Below are 20,131 nucleotides of genomic sequence, written 5' to 3'. Positions count from 1 at the left end.
AGCTAAAGTTAAGGTTAGAGGACAAAGGATTTCACCACGAAGTCCTGTTTTCTTTAATGTGGTCGTTCTCAGACATTTCTCTGCAGCCCTGGCCCGAGCCAAAGTCCTATTGATTTCAGCGAAACCAAGAGGCAAGCAGGGACTGCAGGACTGTACCCAGCATTTGGCAACAACTGTTAAGCATTCAGTATGACACAATCACCTTTGGAATTTGGGAAATAATCTCCAAAATATAACGAAGACTCCTCCACTTGGGTGCAATAACTACTTTTCTTTCTTTTTCTTTTCTTTTTTTCTTTCTTTTTTTTTTTTTTTTAATTCTGTAGTTGTCGCCATGTACACATGCAGGCATTAAAAACTGTCCTGCAGTTGTGCCTTATCATGAATTCAGTATTTTCCAAATCTCCAGACTTTTGCATAACACATTACATTTCTATAAATGCATACAACATTCCTTAAATTGCTGTTATTGTTTAATTTGATTTTTATGGCCATAAACTCATGCCACTAGCAAAACTGAAAAATACCTCACTGACCAAGAGGCCCTATTAATTTCACTGAGATCATTTAAATATTAGGTTTTCTACTGAGTGACGATAGCACAACCTGGTTGAAATATGGATTTACAGTGGAACATTAAATTAACATCATATTTTGGATTCAGAATTACACACAGCAGCCATCTGTAAAGATGTATTCATGTTTTGTTAACCTTTGCTAATTTGGCCACCAGAAATAATTGTGATCAAATATGTTAAATTATATAACATTTAACAATTCACTATTTGTATCTACTGAACAGCATACTCCTCTTCATGGAACGTAAAAGATTTTCAAATCTCTTGCTGTACAAAAATAAGTTCTTACTCAAAAGAAATTAGACATGTACCCATCTGTGGTCCACTTTACAATGGAGACATCACTTTTAACTTACTAATCTTTTGTTTCAGCCCCAGATTCATTTTCTCTATATGCCACATTTTCCAAAGTGATGGATGCATTCTGCTATACCCATTCGACAGTAATCTGCTCTTTTAAATGCATTTTTGCTTCCTGATTTGTAAACTGTTGTTGTTGCTGGAATGTACATGCAAAATCATCTAAAGTCTGAACTTCACTGAAAGTAGAATGCCTCAAACAATTTGTAGTCTTACAAGAGTGTTATAAAAAAGGATCAACATGTTGTATTACCATGGAAATTTTGAAAAACATACTTTCCCAAACAAATATTACTTTTTCTCAATGGTATGAAGTAATGAAAACCACATGTGTAAATCTGCGATCCGTGCAGTAGTTCAAGCTGCAGCTAATAGAAAATACAGAGAGTGAACTCTGCCATATAAAGGATTCTTGTTACAGAAATATAATGTGAAAACCAGATGCAGACAGAAAACCTTAATCACAGATGGGAATGTAATCACTGGCATACAGAATACTTTTTTGATCAATCTCAACCATATGAGAAATGTATTTATTTTCTAAGGAATGCAATAACTCGAGAGAGTCTTCTATTTGAATTCAGTTAACCTCATATTCACAGTGCTTTTATCTTATGTATGGAGAGAAGGGGGGATATAACCTGAGCCAAGATTTTAAGAAGAGCCATTGGCCCTGGCAAATCATTCTTGTATCAGCTTATCTTTCAAGGAATTAATAGGATGTAAAGACTACAAATATCAGAATCAGCCTCAAAAGAAATCAACCATTATTACACTTCTTAGTTACTGCCAGAAATCCCTTCATCACCTAAGCACTTCTCTGGTTAAATTTTTTCCCTTAATATGTGGTTCTTCAGAAATACAATGCTAAAAGCACACCATTGCACTCATGTTCTGCAAATCAGAAGCGGAGTTCTGTAAGAAAGAAACTCCCTACTCCTTTATAAAACCTAAGAAGTCATCAGTACAAAACTTTCAGTTTACTCCAGGCCTTCTAACTACTGGAAGTCAATAGTGAATGTCTTCCACCCATATGGTTCATGGGTGTCAGTGGCAAAAAAGGACCACAGCACACTCCAGCAATGTATTTACATCAGGTAGCTGAAACACAGCTTGCATTCTAGCAAGCAAGGTAGACCAAGATAACTCCTGCCCATTTTCATTGCTGGTAACCATTCTGTTCAACTTTTGGAGATGGAAATGCTATAGTAGTAGTAAACTTGTCCTGTAAAATATAGAAATTGTCATTAAAATCTGAAAATGGAGTTCAGGATTCAGGTTACTGATACTCTACCAGCAGGACCTACACTGCTGCGTAGACTCAGCATCTTCAAGATACTGCAGTCCTATAGCTCCTCAACCAACCCAGTTGCCCAGATAAATTTTACATTTGGTGATTGAACTGGACTCTCACATTAAACTGCTATATATATATATATAAAGCTTATGCTTGGAAATAAAACTGAAGAAAGAAAAAAACACTCAGATGATGGGACTTCAGGCTCTCAGGGAGCAGCAGTGGTTGGTCACCTCCTGATGATCTCTGACCCTCCTGGATGTCCCCGCTCTGCCCAAGAGCACCGCAGCTCTTTATGCAGTGCTGGCTGAACTGTCAAAGGTCACAACTGAGCTTACTGAGACAACCTAAAGATGGTACAAATTTGTTTTAATCATAACTAATGCAACAGTTGACTAGCATAAACTGCACTGACTTGGTAGCTCTTCCACGGGCAGGGAGACAAAAGCCTTAGATAGGCTCATGCTAAGCAGACTCTCCTCTCTCTTGGAGCCTTTAACGCCATTCACCATTGCCCCATTTTAGATACTGGCAGTAGGAGGAGAGACTCTCCTAAGTACCCTATCACAAGGCTCTCAGCAATGGCTCATCACAGGTGTTCATTGGACTAATTGTGCCAAAATTCCTGTAAATGTGTTTTCTCAACTGAATACCTATATTCTAGGGGAGATTTGAAGTGAACTACTTGCTGCACACTTTTTTCCTCCTGTGTTAACAACTAGTGAACCAGCTGATGAAAACACTTTGATTCTACCACTGCAACAGAAATTTAGACTTTTTTTAAACCATCCATCTACTCTGCCATTTAACTTGAAATTTCTGAGACTGCAACATCTATAGATAGGGCAGAATTCAACAATTAGCTCTAAAGTAATATGGATTGGATGTGCTTGTCTTACTTCTAAATAAACATGCCTAGATTAATAACAAACTTGGGCCAATATATATATTTTAATATGCATGTTTTTCCGATAGCATAATCATCATCTGTGTAGAGTGCTAAAAATGGAGCCAAATCTTTCAGCAGTAAAACAGAGACTTTTTTTTTTGTCCATGTGACAAAACAGAGATCCTGCAAACTCTTTGCTTCATGTCATGTGTGAGTATGTGTGTGCCTGTGTCTTTTTTTCTCATCTAATTTCATCTGTGAGAGACTGTCCCTAGAGGACAAGACAAGAGAGAACCAATTATATCCAGAGGTTGGTTTCTCCAAAATGAAGGCATCTGTTCCATGCCAACGACTTCCACATGGAAGAAAAACAGAACTTTGAAGGCATCTGCGGTTGACAGTCGCAGATCTTAGGGTCTACTGTAATTGCCCAGCTGCAAACATGATTTGGTTGCTGCTGTTGTCAGCTGATCTTCTTGCACAGGAGAAAAGGGAGACTAAACCCTCAGAAAATAGCTGGATAAAAATCAGATATTTTTACAGGAACACTGATACCTTTTCCCATCTGAAGGGGGTATTTTTCCTGGTACAATGGATTTGATAGAACAAAATTGCAAGTCATTTTTAATGAACACTTTACAAAATATTCTGCTTTAAAATGTTATTCTTTAAATAAGGTACAAGTTCAAGCACAACGTGCTCATTATTTTTTCATATTTCAGGCTGATATTTTGTAAGAGTGATTCAGAAACCAGTATGATTCACCAGCCACATAATTCTGCAGCCCACCTTGTTTAGGCAAGTAGTCTCAGTAAAACCAAAAGTACACCTGAGCAGAATCTATGTTTTCCTCCCAAATGCATATGGTAGACAAATAACTAGTATGATATTTATTACTCAACTCACGTCACTTCCAACGTGAGTGGATACGTTCCAGAAGACACTTACAGAAATATTACTGGTAGCTCAAACCTGGCTTACAGCATCGGGTGCAACACTTGCAATGAGACACTCAGCTATGTTGATGTCTTCACTGCTAAAATCAAGTAAGTATTAAAGAAGCAGCTCATCTGAAGTAGCAGGACCCTGACTGATTTTCCAAAGCACGGCTCTGAAGCCATTCTGGGACCAAGAATACCGACAGTACAGTTGCAACAAAAAGCACTAAAACCCAAGTGGCCTAAGCAGAGAAAGCATTTACATTCCCTATCCTCCACTCACCAGATAAAAGCAGGTGAACACTTCCAGAAATATTTCATGCCCCCAGTGAGTTTTTGTAGTTTTGTTGTATAGGACTTCTATGTCAGCAACCCGAAAGAAGACACTACATGTTAAGGAAATATCTTCTCATCTTTTTTTTTTTTTTAAAAAAAAAAAAAAGGATTCTTTGGTATTTTGTTGGATTTCACCTGCAGCCCCACACATACTCTGCAGTCACAGTTCTCAGGCTTTCCAGCCAGATAGCCACATGACTGAGGAAGGACAGCAGAGATTCCTATTCAGTTTCCCTTGCCTGGCACATACCTCAAATTATTATGAATGCATGAGGTAGCGAACCTGGGGGGACACAGTAGGCCTGACACTTCCTGACCACTTCTAAATTGCCTCCAGGAAGGACAAGAGTTGGGAGCAAGGACAATTAACACAGCCACCTGCTTCCTGTGACCTCCTGGGGAGCAGGCACGGCCACTGATGACTTGCTCTGGCAATGTCACTGAGGTCCTGCCCATCCTTCTCTTCCCAGAGAAGCTACGAGATAATAAAAACAATAGTGGCCAATAATAGCTCTACAGGAGAAGGGAAAATTTAGGCCGGGACTTAAAAAAAAAAAAAAAATTAACACCAAAACCTCCCCAAGAATTTCATGGGAAGAGGATGGGGCCAATACATCTCAAACCTGTAAGGGAAGTTATACATTGACTCACTCTTAAAACTAAAACAACTGTAGCTGGTACTTACTGTAACGGTACACTTATCTGGAAATTTCTGGAGTAGATAACTGCCTTAAACACAGCTTTACAGCTCTTGGGATACCTAAACTGAGAAAACCTGCCCCATGGACTCAACAGGAACCTCTGAGAATATTATTACAGGAGGAATGGACTTATTCTCTCCTTTAAATGGAATTCTTCATCAGGTAAGTCCATCATTTTTAACGCAAAGAGAATGGCTCACTTTACACTCTGACCTGAGCTAGCACACTTATCCTTACATAAGCTAATGTCATTAGGGCAGTATCTGGATCTAGTCCCTAAAATCGGTCCAGCAAAGTATTGTTAAGGTCACAGAGATGAGATGGGAGCACAGAAAGCCTGAGGGTCCAGATCCACAGGCTTGTGTTCAGACAAAAGACACACCACCTTCAAGGAGAAATGGGCGTATGAATACCATTGAAGATCTGAGTGCCAGTACTTTCAATTCGAGGCTCACAAGCCCTGCTAACCCACGGAGTTACATTAATTTATCATGGCACACAAGAAATGCATGTAACGTTCAGAAACCAAGCTATCTATTCACTTCAGTACAATGTTTTCCTTGCTCAACTTCAGTGTGCTTTAATACAGGTTGCAGCATGCTTTTCCAGCATTAAGTGGTTTGCCAACAAGCTTTAAAAATAATAAATAGCACAGCCATGAAACAGCTTTTGCTTAATGGTTCCTAGAACTCAGTGACTTCACTCACTAAAACCCTTTCTATAACATTACCCTTAAATACTTTCAGCAATGTCACCATTAAAATAAAATAAAAAAAAAATCATCCTGGCAGTACAATCCACTGATAGCACACCCGCAGGTACCATTATCCCTAAACTTGTTGGCAGTTTTCTCTGGCACCACTATGCTTTAATGGCCCTGGCAGCAAACCCCACCTGGATGTCACTGAAAGCACTCCTTTGGAGCACTCTTCCCAAATATCCTTTGCAGTAGTATCATTCCATCTCCTTTGTTGCATCCTAATAATCTCATTTTCTGGCAATAGCCCTCACACTCTCTCACTGTCCAAGCCTGAGCTGGTCTATCACAGTGCTCTTCTTGAACTTGTCTGACAGGTGTGATTAAACTTTGGGATAAATTTTCAAAGAGGATTTGAGGATAGTATCTTTGCTGCTCAGGTTTGGATATTCACTTGCCTCCCAGCTTTAAAATTAACTGTATTCCATCCTAATAACACAATGGGAACAAAAGAATGGGGAAGCAAAGCACAGGTACAAAACTCTAGCTAATCTCATGCTTCATAATAGAGATTGTTAAACCTTGGGACTACGAAATGCCACACACACATTTACTCAACATGTCATCTGATTTGCCATGACAGCACAAGACATCAGCATATCCTGATACTGCCATTATGAAAGCACAAGAAACGAAAAGCAGAAAATGAATTTTGGAAAATAAACAATAATGGAAAAAAGTGGGTGAGTTTGGGGGGTTGGATGGTTTCTTTTTTGCCCAAACTATTTAAAATGACACCAAAGCCACAAACCCAAAGGGGCACCTGTGTGGTCAGATCAGAAATGCAAAAATTAAGCCTGTAGGTTCCAAATAAAATGAATCACAGGAGAAAATGACTAGTGGTAATGACTACTATTTATGCAAATTATGTATTAACATCCAACAAGGCAGACACACATGAGCCTCCTAGAGCTACAAAAGTAAGTACAGTCTTGTGCAATTTGTAGTGGTCACACAGCCACCTCCCCAGATGCCTGTCAGAATTCCTGTTTTTTACTCACTGGCTCAACATGGCTTTTCATAAATGATACATATTTTATCATTTGTCATTGCCTGCCACTGTTTGCAGATTAATTCCACTCCACTAGGTGGAGTCTTATGTCTTTCCAGACAACAACCTAATTTCTGAGAGAACCTATTAACTATGAACTTTGGATGTTACTTTATATAAGCATCACAGTCTACCTGTCTTGACTAACGAAGAGGTGGCAATTACTCAAATGCCTGCTTAAAGAAGTCTTGAAATACCACATGAAGATCACACATTGGCATGCTGCAATATGGGACTGTTCAGGAATACTATTACTGTACAGTTCTGTATGACACAGTTGTGTTTGGTTTGTTGTTTTTTTTTTTTAATCATGATGAAAGTCAATCCAGAATACAGAGTAAAAAAATATCACTTGAATAAGTCACCATATCTCACACATGCCCAACAACTATAGATAAACAAAACTAATTTGCCAAACTTCTTTTAAATTCTCTGTGTGTATTCATAAATATTTTGAATATCTAGGATGCCCTTCCTTTCCAGGCATCCCAAAACACGTTACAGAAAATGAAAACTAGTATGAAAGGATTTCTTTCTATAGTCACATTTCCATTCACAACCACTGGAGTTAAATATGGCAACTATTCAATAGAAACAGCAAAACTGCATGCAGAATTTTTGGCAAAGAATGAGAAAAGAGCACTTTCATGAATGTGCTGAGAAAAATTATATAAGAAAATTTAGATACAGACACTATATCAAGCTATAATCTCTGTTAGACTCCTTCCCAACCCCTGCGAAAAGAATCACAAAACCCTATGACCAAAGCAAGAAGCACCTTGGTTTAATAACTCATCAGGCAGACAGCATCCCCACTAACACACGCTGACAGAGCATTTGTTTGGTAATATTTGCTAGCAGAAAGCTCCGTGCAGGCACTTAGCACTAACATGGGGCTCCTCAAGGGTCTCACATCCTCAGGTCAGGCCCTGCAGGGCCTGCTTAGCGTGGGTTCTGCTGTTGGCAGATATCACAAGCTATTTAAGGCTACAGACATTTTGCCCTGATCAGCCATGTTTTTTGTAATATTTACTTCTCGTACATATGTCTGTAACTATGTATACGTCCCACAGAAGGTGAGGTTTAACAGGGTTAGCTTTGTTGGGGAAAAGGAGGTTTGGAGGAAAGGAAACAACTTTCATGTTTAGAAGATTTGAATCTAGTGACTGTCATTGGATGTAAACACTCTTCTGGGGAGGGAGGCTTTTCATTATGTTTCAGGAGTGCATAGAGTTTGGGAGAAAATCTGTATAAATAATCATCCCTCTGTCATTCAGCATAAATTTATGCACATGTGTGTGCACATAGTTATGTTTGGGAATACAAACTATCAAGTAGACATGCCGCAGACTTCTAGACAACCTTTCACAAGCACTGATCTCACACAAAATCCATTCTATACTTAAATTTAAAATTTATTGAATTTTAATTATTTTTGATCTGTAGACTGCTTTGAGGAAAATCCTTCAAGGACAATAGCTTACAAATCCAATTGTAAAACCAAACAGAAACATCAGCAAGGCCCTTTCCCACACGGACACCTGCCAAAGCAAAGTTCCTGATTTCTAGACTAGAATTCAACACTAAAGCCGATTCTAATATTAAAACCAGGTAATTCTCTATGTTGCATTAAATATGAAATAAAGAAATAAATAAAAAAGCTCTTGGTTCATTCTGCACGTTTATTCATGTTACGTGCATAGGGCTCTATAGATCTAACAGTGAATTATCACTTGTTCATTAAGATCTTTATCTATAAAATTAACAAACCACTCCCCTTTTCATTAGATCAGGGTGATGATGTTTTTTGTTTGTTTGCTTGTTTTAAAAAGTAATGATATTATTTTCTCTGAAGATGCCTGTGATAGAAAATTTGTTTTACCAATGCAAGGCTTTCCAGGTTAATAAAACTCGCTTGGATTAACAGCTCAACAGCAGCAAATATTTTTGTAAATGTGCATTCAATCTAACTTAATAATTTTATTTTACTGTGGAAAAAGTTATTCATAAAAAAAAAAAATGTTCTTGATGAGACTAAAGTTAGATTTACACATATGACAAGAATGAAATAGGCCAAAGAATGCTCTGTAATGTTCTGAACATCCCTGACTTTCCACAATGTACTCAAGGGTAGGTGACACTATATTGTTACACTGGGGAAGCAGTCACTCGTCATTTTAAGATACAATTGTAGATTATTAATAAAATTATTTTAAATGTACGAGTTAAATCCTTTTACCAATATACTGACATTCAGCTATCCGGTGCCATTTTTATAGTCCAAATAGATATAGTCCTAATTGCATAATGCCATTTTATCTGCTGAAGATAAAAGTGCCGATAAACAAAAACGCACATTAGGCAGGAGATTTTTCAGAATAGATTTTTTTTTTTTTTTAAATAACCCACTTGCATTAACAAAAGATTGCAATGGCTTCCAAATTATAGGGTGTTATTTTTAGTGGAAGTAGTTCAATATTCATATTGGAGCAGATGTAGCAGTTTAACAAAACAGCTCTTCAAATCCTGCACAAATTGAAAACAGGAAAACTGATTGCATTTTCTCTTATCACTTTCCTTTTCTGAATTGACACTTTTGGCCTTCTGAAAATTTACACATGGCTTTCATCTCAACAGCACCTGCTGATCAAACAGAAACCTAACATTTTCATGAAAATGGTATAAAGGACCAGTTTTCTTTTTACCATCTTAAAGGGCATCAGCAGTCCACTTGATGGCAACAATTGTTGAGTAGATGGCACAATCAGAATACATTTTATATTTTCATTACACTTACTCTTAAAAATGAGTTAAATCACCAGAGGCTCTTTCATATTAGCTCTTTGTCTGCTTTAAATTAATTTCAGTCTCTACCTCTGCCTAACCCTGATGGGTTTCATTCCACAGTCTGCTGGATTTTAAAGAACATCTGAAAGACTTCAAAATAATAAAGGATGTTCTATGTTCTGCAACCACTGGGCCTTCTTTATGTATGTGTTTATATCATATAGGTTAACGTTTACCATTATGTATACACATGCACGTATTGCATAAATACTTTGCTTTTTACAATGCTTATATTGAGGTAAAAATGCATATTTACCATTCCTCAATATTCTCACTGCATTGAATTCCCTGACCACTGTCAATACAGCACATTGAGGATGGAGAAACCCAAAGTAAATGTATGTATTTTAAAGTTGTTCTTTGTTTGCTTGTACATCTTCAGAACAGGAGAAGGTCTAGCAGGTGCTTTGGAACTTGAGCATCAAGGCTGGGTTGAAATGCTGCCATTGACAAACATGGCGAGCACACAAACAGCACAATCAGCAGTCCTTGGGCTCTTCCTGAAAAAGTTTAAGGTATAAAGTCATGTGTGTAAAATATGAAACATAAGTACCTTGTTATCCTGTCTGCTTTTGAGTCTGTAAACTCTGAAGTGCAGCAGCAGGTAACAAGGACCATCTTCCCTTGTACATAATTCTAGGTGTAATTAAAGATACTCCTGAAACCTGCTACGTGTCAGCTTCTTAACTGATAGAGCCCTAACCCCTCTGAAGTGCTCTGCTGCCATCCATTACCATTCTGCTTCAGTGATAAGGTATCCTGAAGGCAGAGATGACATACAGTAATATATGTGCCACTCCAGACAGTTGGTTTGTGAATTTCAGTGTTTCATCATGCTCACTGAGGCAATCACAAACCTGAAATGTCAATATGTTCAGTCAATGGAAGTAAAATAATGGGGCTCTATTGTCTTACCCTATCGATCTGCTGCTGTCAACAAGAATACATGCCCCCCTGGCTTTAAACAAATTTTAATTAGGCTTTTAGTTACTGGATCATATCTATATATCTATCTGCACAAACACTTGACAAAGTGCAACAGCAAAATAAATATTTCAAACTTCTGAATATATTTTAAAGCTAATTGCTTGATTTTGCTTTAAGAAATAATTGCTGATAAAGCCATTTGCTAAAACAATATGCACGCACACGCTTAGCATGCAAGTTGTTTTAATGGTTGGCAAGAATTGAAAAATCATGCACCGTCAAAGTCCAAAGGAAAAAAAAAAAGAAAAAAAAAGCCACATTTTCTACGCCTGCCGCATTTTGAAAGTTGAGGAGTCCCCGCTGAAGCAACCCAGATATTTACACCGTGATTACACACACGGACGTGACTGCAAGCTCCTGTCAGCATCCTCCCTCTGAGGAAAGCCACGCTTGTGGTAAAACAAACAAAAACACACACCAAACCCAGCAGTGTAATTTCATGCCAGAGGGATGCCCCGGTTCATCTTGACCCCAGCTGCCACCAGCAAACCATCCAACAGAACTTGGGGCTGGAGCTGGGGTCTCCCTGTCCGATAAAATACCCATGCAAGCCACTTTCCCCCTCAGTGTACTGTATGTAAAGCCATGCCTGTCACTGAGCTTTGGTTCCCCGTGCACGGCCTCCCTCCCTTCTCCTTGCTCATACCGAGGGCTGCGGAGCCGGGGGAGTCCCATGGCCGGGAGTGGCGATTGCAATCCTGTGGCAGGGAAGGATGGAGGGAAGGATGGAAGCAGCAGCGTGGACTAGGCTTTGCGCGTGTTAAGTGCCCGTTACAGCTTATCAGTGACGGGTGGTGGCTTGCTGTGTCCCAGTGTCCCTGCGAGGCAGGGGGGAGCGGGCCGGCAGTGTCTATCAGGAAGAGTGCATTATCAGCGCGGCCCAGGTGGAGGCATGGTGGGTGTCAGGGAGCAGGAGCCATGCACCAGCCCCAGGGGGCACGGCTCGGCAGCCCCTGGCCTGAGGGGAGGTGAGAGGGTGGCGGTGCTCTGGATGCAGCCTTTACTCTTTTTTCTCCCTCGCTTTGGGCAGCCACCAGCCCACCTCTGCTCCTAAAACTCTCTGGGACAAGGGCCCTGCCAGAACCCCTGGGACGTGCAGCACAGGGGCTCCCCAGCTGAAGGCACCTTGATCCCCACCAAAACAACGCCCCCCCTGTCATGGGTGTCATGGGTGACAGAAGATAGGTGCATCCAGCCAGGAGTGCTGCCCAGCCCCATTTTGGCCAAGCAGCCACCACAAGCCCCTTGGCCTGGCAGTAGAGTCCCAACAGCAGCCCCGCCTGGCTGCAGGTCACCGTCATCCACCTGAGGATGAATGATAAACCAGAGCAGGTCCTACAGCCAGCAGCTGAGATACTGAGAAAACATAAGTGTGTGATTTATGTTGACTGGATTCATCATAACTCGGTGTTGTCGTGGGCTAATGAGAAGAGAGAAACAGCCTGGCCTGCCAAACAAGGGCACAGCCAACCAATAGAGTCACTGTACAAAAACAGTGTTAGTTGCTCAACTAACTCTGCACTTTCAGCTTTTAAAGTTTTAAATGTTCCCCCCTAAGAACTGACATTTATTAGTTAAAGGAATGCATATCCCTTACACGTCTGCGGAAAAGCAACCTGAAGGCTGCAATGAGGACAATGACAGCACACTAGAGTGAAACAAGCATTGTTCAGTGCAGAACTCCTTCCAAAATCACTCAGCCAAGATAGCAGTTTTTCCACAAGAAAAGAAATAAAGGGAATTTGACACATAATACAAAGTGAAAACCAGAACCTAGGTGGGGGAAGGGCATGTGTGTGAAAATCATGTCACTGCAATGAATGTCAGATAAAAAGGGGTCTGTCACAAATCCTCCACTAATCCAATAATGCGAAAACCTCTTGGTATCACTGAGACATTGCACAAGGTAATTTTTTTATTCTTCATAAGGCACTCTATATGTTTAGCCTTAGAAAGACAGCAATTTGGTAAATTTTCATATCATAAAACCAGGAATTTGATTTTCCTTTAAAGATAAACTGATTTTTATATGTAAAATTTACTACAAGCATTCCTCAGCCAGTATTTTTACCCTTAAGAAGGGCCACTTTTTGCTCAACTTCCTCCAGTTGTCAGTTGTGTGACAACCATATTTAGAGGTAATCAGACAGGTCATATTACAAAAGTTAGTCAACTCATGTGAAACCTTAGCCCTTACACTTAACGATATGTCCGATGCATTTCCAAAGAAAAGTGACTTAAATTAATTCAACCTGCAAAGTACTACAGAGTTTTCTCAATGCATGTGTTCTTTCAAAATATTGTGTACAAATGAGAGATTGCTCATCTTATTCTAAAGACATTAAGGATTTTTTTCCTCTCTTCTCTCTCTCTTCTCTCTCTCTCTCTCTCTCTCTCTCTCTATATATATATATATGCCATGAACTAATTTAGGATCCATCAAATTCTCATCTTCCTGAGCCACAATATGTGTCTTATATCTATGTTGGCCATCCCACCAGGCAATTTTACTACTGTAGTCACAATTCTCTAAAGAAAAACTAATCCAGGATCCTTTCTAATGTAAACTGTTTGCTGCGAAAACACTCACATTTAAAAATAAAGCAATGTGTGGTAATAAAATAAATACAATCAGACTACAAATGTGTAACAGAAGTGGCGTTCCATAAGCACAGCTGTCTCAAAGTCCAAGCTGCAGGCTAGAAATCTTAATTTCAACTGACTCTCTCTTAATAATGGGTTACCTTCCTATAAAGCGTAAAGTCCATCTGCCCCAGGCAGATAAGTTTTGAAGCATTAAAATAGATAAAAATCTAACATTTTCTTTCTTGCATTGAATATGTGAATTCTAGTGTGCTATAATGTGAGAATTCCAACATATGACCATTATGGCATAATATCTCATAGCTCAGCTTGTCATTACTTCACTTGTAATTCTTATGTTAATTATGTTCATAATTACTATAAACAGATGTGGTAGAAATTCATGTGACCTTTTACTGCAGAATGCATTTCTCACTCTTTCCACTTTGTTTTAGCAATATAATACTGAATGAGAGGAAAGTATTTCTGACACACTCTGTATGCATGTGTGTACATATTTAACATGAAACCGTTTCTACCCCATATATTTCAGCCAAAGGACCACCTATGTGCCAGGACATTGACGTGAAAATGATGGTAACTGAGAAGTTGACCCTGAAACATACCCCTAAAACACTGGGCTTAAAGTGAACCTTTTTGGCTAAACCTAGCAAAAGCCACAATTGAAGCCTAGGACATAAATGGAGCACTGCATTTTTATTCAGCACCTTTGTTAATGCAGCAGTATCCTGCTTTACAACTACAAGTACATGACAGCCATACAGCAATTTATTTTACTCACAGCCCAACCATCACCGTCTGTACACAAAACACATTTACAATAAAATCACTATGGATTTCATTAAGAGAAAGCCTACTCGAATTTCATTTCTTTGGACCTAATCTATAATTAGTGTGGACAGACAGGTGCAAACCCTTCTCCTCTACAGATGGCTACTGGAAATGGTGCAAAATAGCTCCTTCTGTTTAAACAACACACAGATAACCTGCTCTGCTCTTATCACTTACAATTACCTCCATTATACTGAACTAATGTTTACTTTAATAAAATGTCCACTGTTCTTTAAACGTTATTTGGAAACTTTCATATCAATGGCAGAAAAAAAAAAAAAGAAAAAAGGAAGATGGAAGTCAATGTCTTTCAGATGAAAATATTTTGAAGAAAAAAATAAAAAGCCTTTTGAAAGGGCAGGATATTTTGACTTTGATTTTTACATCTGCTGATCATTTTTCTTTACCCATGAAACCACAGACTATACTACTTCTTGATGTATTTATGCTACCATTTATTAAGCTAATCAAGTTTACTGTAAACAAGAACAAAATAACTGCAATTTTAAAGCAGTTCTATGAAGAAGTAACATTTATGTGGAAAAACAAGTCCCTTTCCATTAAAACTTCAGCATTTAACTCTTTTAGATCTTTCATGTGAAAGAAGGTGAAGGAAATGAAATCTGGAAGCCAATGTTTTAAGAATTTACACTCCCAGTCCTTACACTAAATTCAGCATCAGTATAAACTTGTATAAATATTCTAGGTTGCTATTAAAGGCTGCATGAAAAACAGCAGGCTGCTACTAAGTACATGGCTCAAAGTTTTTAAATTTATTTTGATTTAAAATAATTTCTTTTTGCAGTTCTTCAGACAAACCATGAGAAATAACCTCTTCACAACACCAAGTTCACGTTTTATTTCAGCTGATAAGGCTTCTTGATCTCTGCATGACAACTTAAGTTTCTGCAGAACAAAGAACATGATCTCCCCCCCAGTCTAACAAATCTGAAGCTCCTGCAATAGCAACATACTAATATCCTTATTCAATTAGCTAAAGATTTAACAGTAATGGACTGTGGCAAGTGGATTTGAAAGATGAAAATGACAATTGCAAGCCCTTTCTCCCATCACCCCCAATGCAAATACTGCAGATGCCTATTTCATCCAAAGTGTCTGGCAATGAGGGGTTTGCAGGCTGCACGGTACCTCAATGAAGTGAGCTTCACATTCAATGCCTGTCGTCTGAAGTTCATTTCAGAGAAGTGAGAAACATGATTTGACAGGGAAGAATGTCCTGAACTGACTAGCCACTGGCCAGCACTCCAGGTGGAGCTATTTTTCTCCCCTTTATTCTATAAACAATACTTCTAGCATAAAACTCCATGTGCGCGCAGGCATACATAGTGTTAAGCATATACAGATGAGATGCCGTGTGATGTTTTACTGGTCCATTATTTAGGCAAGAAATGAGTTAACGTTAAGGTGGTCAGAAATGGTAGAAGGCAATGTTTTACTTGAAAAGATTTTGGAAACTATTTAAAAGCTCAAAGCCTTTGAAGAAAAACAACTCGTACAGCAGTTGCCAGGAAGCAGTGACCTAACACTGCTGTCTGCATTCCATTACAAACAGAATGGTTCTTGTCTCCTCCAGCCCGCTCCCACCGTCCTGCAATGCAGGGCCGACGTCTCGCCGCTATCTCCCCTACGCCTGGCCTGGCTTCGGCTCGCCCGAGCATCTACGGACTTACGGGTGGGGTGGGTTTTTGGTGGGGCTTGGGGTTTTTCTTCACCCTGGTGCGTGATTTGAGATTTCCGTGTCGGAAAGGAAAAGCGATGCAGGAACTGAAAGTAGCAGCAATTACACTGCGAGTTCAGATATGATATAACTGACCTGCAAAAAGTTGTCAGTTATCAAATACACTGCAGCCTCCTAACTGAAAACCTTGACAGCGAGCCTGCGGTGTATCTCGCAACTAATGAAGCCTTTGCCAACTTTGTGTTTTCACAGACTGCATGGTTATGAATAAGCCATATTCAGATCCTTTTCCTAGTATTTTTGTCGATTGAAGGGGAGCCCCAGAAACACCTACCGCTAAAACCAGACCGTGTAAACAAGATAGACTAACTTTCTTTGCATTTGACTGAGCTGAAGGAAATTCCCTGATCATATTGGATTTCCTAAGGAAATCAGCCCAGAATAAACTGAATGAGGTTTTCAGACTTCTCATGGAAAGGTCAAGCATCAGCTTTAACAACCATTAGAAACCAGTTTCTATCTGCTCAGTTGCCCAGATTCATTGAAACTGTTATCAGAAGAGCAGAGCAGAAAACCTGGACAATAGAATTCAAATCTAACGCCTTTCATGTCTTGCCTCAAACTACACTTAACAAAGTTGCTTATTTAAACTTCCCATCGCATCTGTCAGGATGCAGAAACAGAGGAAATGTAAGGCTACAAGGGTATAATTAAATAAATTATATTCACCCTTAGCCCTACCATACTGTGTTTACAAATACAATAATTATGTTTCTAGCTACATGTCAAAAGAAAATATTTTCTGAGTCCTTCAAAAAGCATGCAAGTATTACTCTAAGTTGAAAATAAGTCAAAACAGATTAGTAGACCAAAAATGGGGAGGGGAAAAAAAAATAATAAGAGAAATCCTGCTTTGGTCAGCAACTCAGACCACCATCAGGGGATAAATCAATTTGCAGCAGCTGTGGACAGCCATTTAAGTCTGGGGCCTGAACAGATTAATTAGGGGAAGCGATGTTAAAAGTTAAAGGGGTCAGAGTTACATTAAGCCCAGGAATATTTGCCGGAGCAAGCCCTCGGCTGTGCCTTCCCAAGCCTCCGAAGGGTCCCTTTAGGCAGTCGGGGGCCGGACGGGCGGCGCTGGCCGTGCTGGGGCGGCCGGCGCGGCGCTCCCTGTGGCTTTATGGGTGAGCACCCACCTTCACCCCGTGCCATGCCTGCCACCGAGGGCGACCTGCCGTCCTCTTTGCTCTGCGGAGGCTAACTCGGGGACGAGGCGTGCCGCACAGCCCGGGCGCACCGAGCCGCTTCCAGCCCAGCCGCGGCCGGCAGCGGCAAAGTTGCGCGGCTCTTTTTAGGACGGATTTTGCTTTCTGCGGCTCTGCGGATCGCAGCCCGAGCAGAAGGGGCAGCCCCGGCCAGCTCCCCGCCAGCAGCAGGCTCCAAGAGACTCCTCCACCCGAGCGGGCAGCGCCTGCCGCGGCCCCGGGCACCGCCGGCTGCTGGAGCGGCCAAAGCCGGCGCCGAGCTCCCGGCCGGGGCAGCCCCGGCCCCTTCTCCCCCCTGTCCCGCTGCCTACTTTCAGTTTCTCTCGAACGCTCTGCAGGAGCAAAGGGCAATGACAAGCCGACCGCTTCTGCTCGCCTACAAGTCCCACGCGGGTGCCCCGGCTAGGGTCACAAGTCCCTTCTCTCCGCTAGCCCCGGTGTGCCCAGCCTCCTAACTTTGGCACTAACAAAAGGGTTCCAAGTCGCCCAAAAGTCCCAGGCTCATCTGCGTGGCCGGGAGGATAGTTTGCATCCTTCAGCCCCCCTATCAATAGTGTTTTACCAACGTGTGGAATCAGACCCTCCAGCTCAGACAGAGGAGATGCCACATTCACATTGTATTGCAGTTTTGGAAATGCAATCCCTAACGCTACCCTGTCGTTTGGGGAAGCGAGATAACTTCCAAAAATCTCTGTGCAATTAAAGGCGGCGCGCACAGCCCGAAATATTTCTTGCAAAATAGCCTGAAGTGATGTTGCCAGTGCTACATAATCCCGTGATTAGAATGGAACAACAACAGCAAAACCCCACCAGAAATATTTCAGGCACTCCGGTTCACATTGGCTAGCTCAGTGATCTGGAGAGAGGGAAGGCAGGAAAAAAAAATAAAAGGAAAAAAGACGAGTCCTAAATCGAGACAGAAACCCTACGCTGCGTGCTTCAGAGGGCTGTTTTCTTGCAGGAGCGGGTGCTTCGCTTCCTGGGCTTTTGAGAGATCCGGGGTGCGAGGTGGCGAGCGGGGGGGAGAGCGGATGGGAAGCTGCATGCAGAGCTAGCCGTGCCCGGCCCGTCGGCAGCCCCGGCCCGCCCGGGTTAGTCACAGCCCCGAGCAGCCCTAGGGGCAAGGAAAAAGGGGAAGAGAAGAGGGGTTCGGGTGTCTTCCCCCCCCAGCCCCGGCCCCGGCCCCGCGCCCCGTACTCACACTGCAGAGGACCGGAGATTCCCACCATTCGCCACGGGCTGCGAGCTGCAAATAAAAGTTCCCGTCCTGCTCGGGGGAGAGCCGGCAGCCCCGGCTGCTGGAGGGGCGAGGGGGTGGGAAAGGGGAGAGCAGCGCGGCGCGGCTTCCCTGCCCAGTCCAGATGATCCACGTCCACAAAAGTCAAAACGAGCTGAGGAGAAACTCCAGCTGCTCTTCCCCCCTCCTCCCTCTCTCTCTCTCTCTCTCGCTTTCTCTCTCGCTTTTTTTTTTTTTTTTTTTAAAGGAGGATCAGCTCGAGAGAGAGCCTACTGGTTCCAAGGGAAAGCACGAGAACCAAAAAATCAAGTCTCCAAGCCGCGATAGCGAAAGCCCGGGTCCTTCTCCTCCTCCTCCTCCTCCTCCTCCTCCTCCGCAGCCAGCCGTGATGTGGAGCGCAGGGAGCGGCCGCTGTCAGTGGCGGGGGCTCTGCCTGGCCCCGGGCAGCCGACGCATAGCTCTGCCCCGGGCGGTGCCGAGCCGGTGCCGTGCCGAGCCGAGCCGAGCCGTGCCGTGCCGAGCCGAGCCGCCCGAGGATGCTCCGCGCCCGGCTCCCCCACTAGCAGGCACCTCGCGAGGCAGGCAGCATACTGCCGGCAGCCGGCCCGGCCCCGCTACCCAGGTGCAGGGGGGGAGGGCTTAAAGCAGTGGGAGGTGATAGAGGTAGGAGACATCTGTGTCGTGAGGAGGTTAGTGGGGGTCAAGTATATGTTAACAATAGGCGAGCGCGGTCCCTCTCGGGCAGCCTGCCTGCTCTTTCTTTCTCTCGCTCGCTTTTACCGGGTGGACATCTAACTTGCTCCCTAATGATGCCTCCCCGGCTTTAAGAGTCCAGACTGCCCTGCAGTAACCCAAGACAAACACTTTCTCTAGCCATCTGGAGAGCTCCTGGCTGCTCTGCCTGTGTCTCATCACTGTGTGAAGAGACAGCAGCGCTAGAAATCAAGCCACTCTCAGATCTACTCTCTAATCCCCTTCTGTTAGCTGATTTCCAGTCAGACTGTTTGCTTTCGCATTAGATAATAGCCTTAGAGAAAACAATTATCATTTTCTTTTTCCCTTTGTTTTTCGTTCTTTATAAAGTACAGTATCGAGGAAGGCCTTCCTCTCTCTCTCTCTCTCCCTCTCTCTCTCTTTTTAAAAGAAATTTATAGTCTTTCATGGCTTGCAGAACCCAGATGCAATTTCACACTTTCCTGGAAGGGGATTCTGGATTCTTCTAAACGCAGAAACGCGATCACAACTGCAGTGGAAATTAATTACTATCATCTACAATTAATAGAAGCGTGCTACCGTTTGACTTTGTGTTTCATTACATAATCATTTCAGCAGGCATCCATATATTTTCTGATTCATCAGTTATTCCCTTCTATGTCTCTCGGAGAATATTATTGTCAGTGATGCAACCTATGGTGAACTGGTACTTTTGCTGTCATGTTGACACTGTATGAAGAAGGCATCTCCGTGGAAAAGCACATCAACTTCATACAGAGAGGAAAAAATGTGGGTTTTTTGGATTTTTTTTTTTCAGGGTGCAGATAATTGATTGGATCTGTCAGAACTGCCTGGGCATTTAGCTTTTTTTTTTTTTTTTTTTTAAGTAAAAACATTAGCGTAAAATAAACTTCTCATCAGCCTGCATTGTTTATTACTGTACGTACGTGCGCACGCACACACACACACATATGCTATAGACCTGATCTTTCAAATTTGTAAGTGCCTAATTTTAAGCACTTAAATAGACCTATTGA

At 41.8% G+C, this 20,131-nt stretch overlaps 1 protein-coding gene across 2 annotated transcripts in view; it reads right to left on the bottom strand.

The window, feature by feature from the left end:
* RUNX1T1 (RUNX1 partner transcriptional co-repressor 1) overlaps positions 1-19,486 on the bottom strand; it is a 114,171-nt gene extending 94,685 nt beyond the window's left edge. Inside the window, exon 1 of one of the 2 annotated variants that reach the window (XM_083822983.1) lies at positions 18,345-19,486. Coding sequence is in view for 1 of the 2 variants with exons in the window: in XM_083822984.1 (XP_083679110.1) it covers positions 18,345-18,372 (28 nt within the window). In the remaining variant the exon portion in view is untranslated. The remainder of the gene's footprint in view (positions 1-18,344) is intronic. The other variant, XM_083822984.1, reaches the window with a different exon arrangement.
* Positions 19,487-20,131: the final 645 nt, after the last annotated feature.

Source organism: Anser anser (genome assembly GCF_964211835.1).
Source record: "Anser anser genome assembly, chromosome: 2".
In the NCBI taxonomy this organism is placed as follows: domain Eukaryota; kingdom Metazoa; phylum Chordata; class Aves; order Anseriformes; family Anatidae; genus Anser; species Anser anser.
Note: the sequence above shows the minus strand (reverse complement) of the source record. Positions and strands in the feature narration are given on the sequence as shown.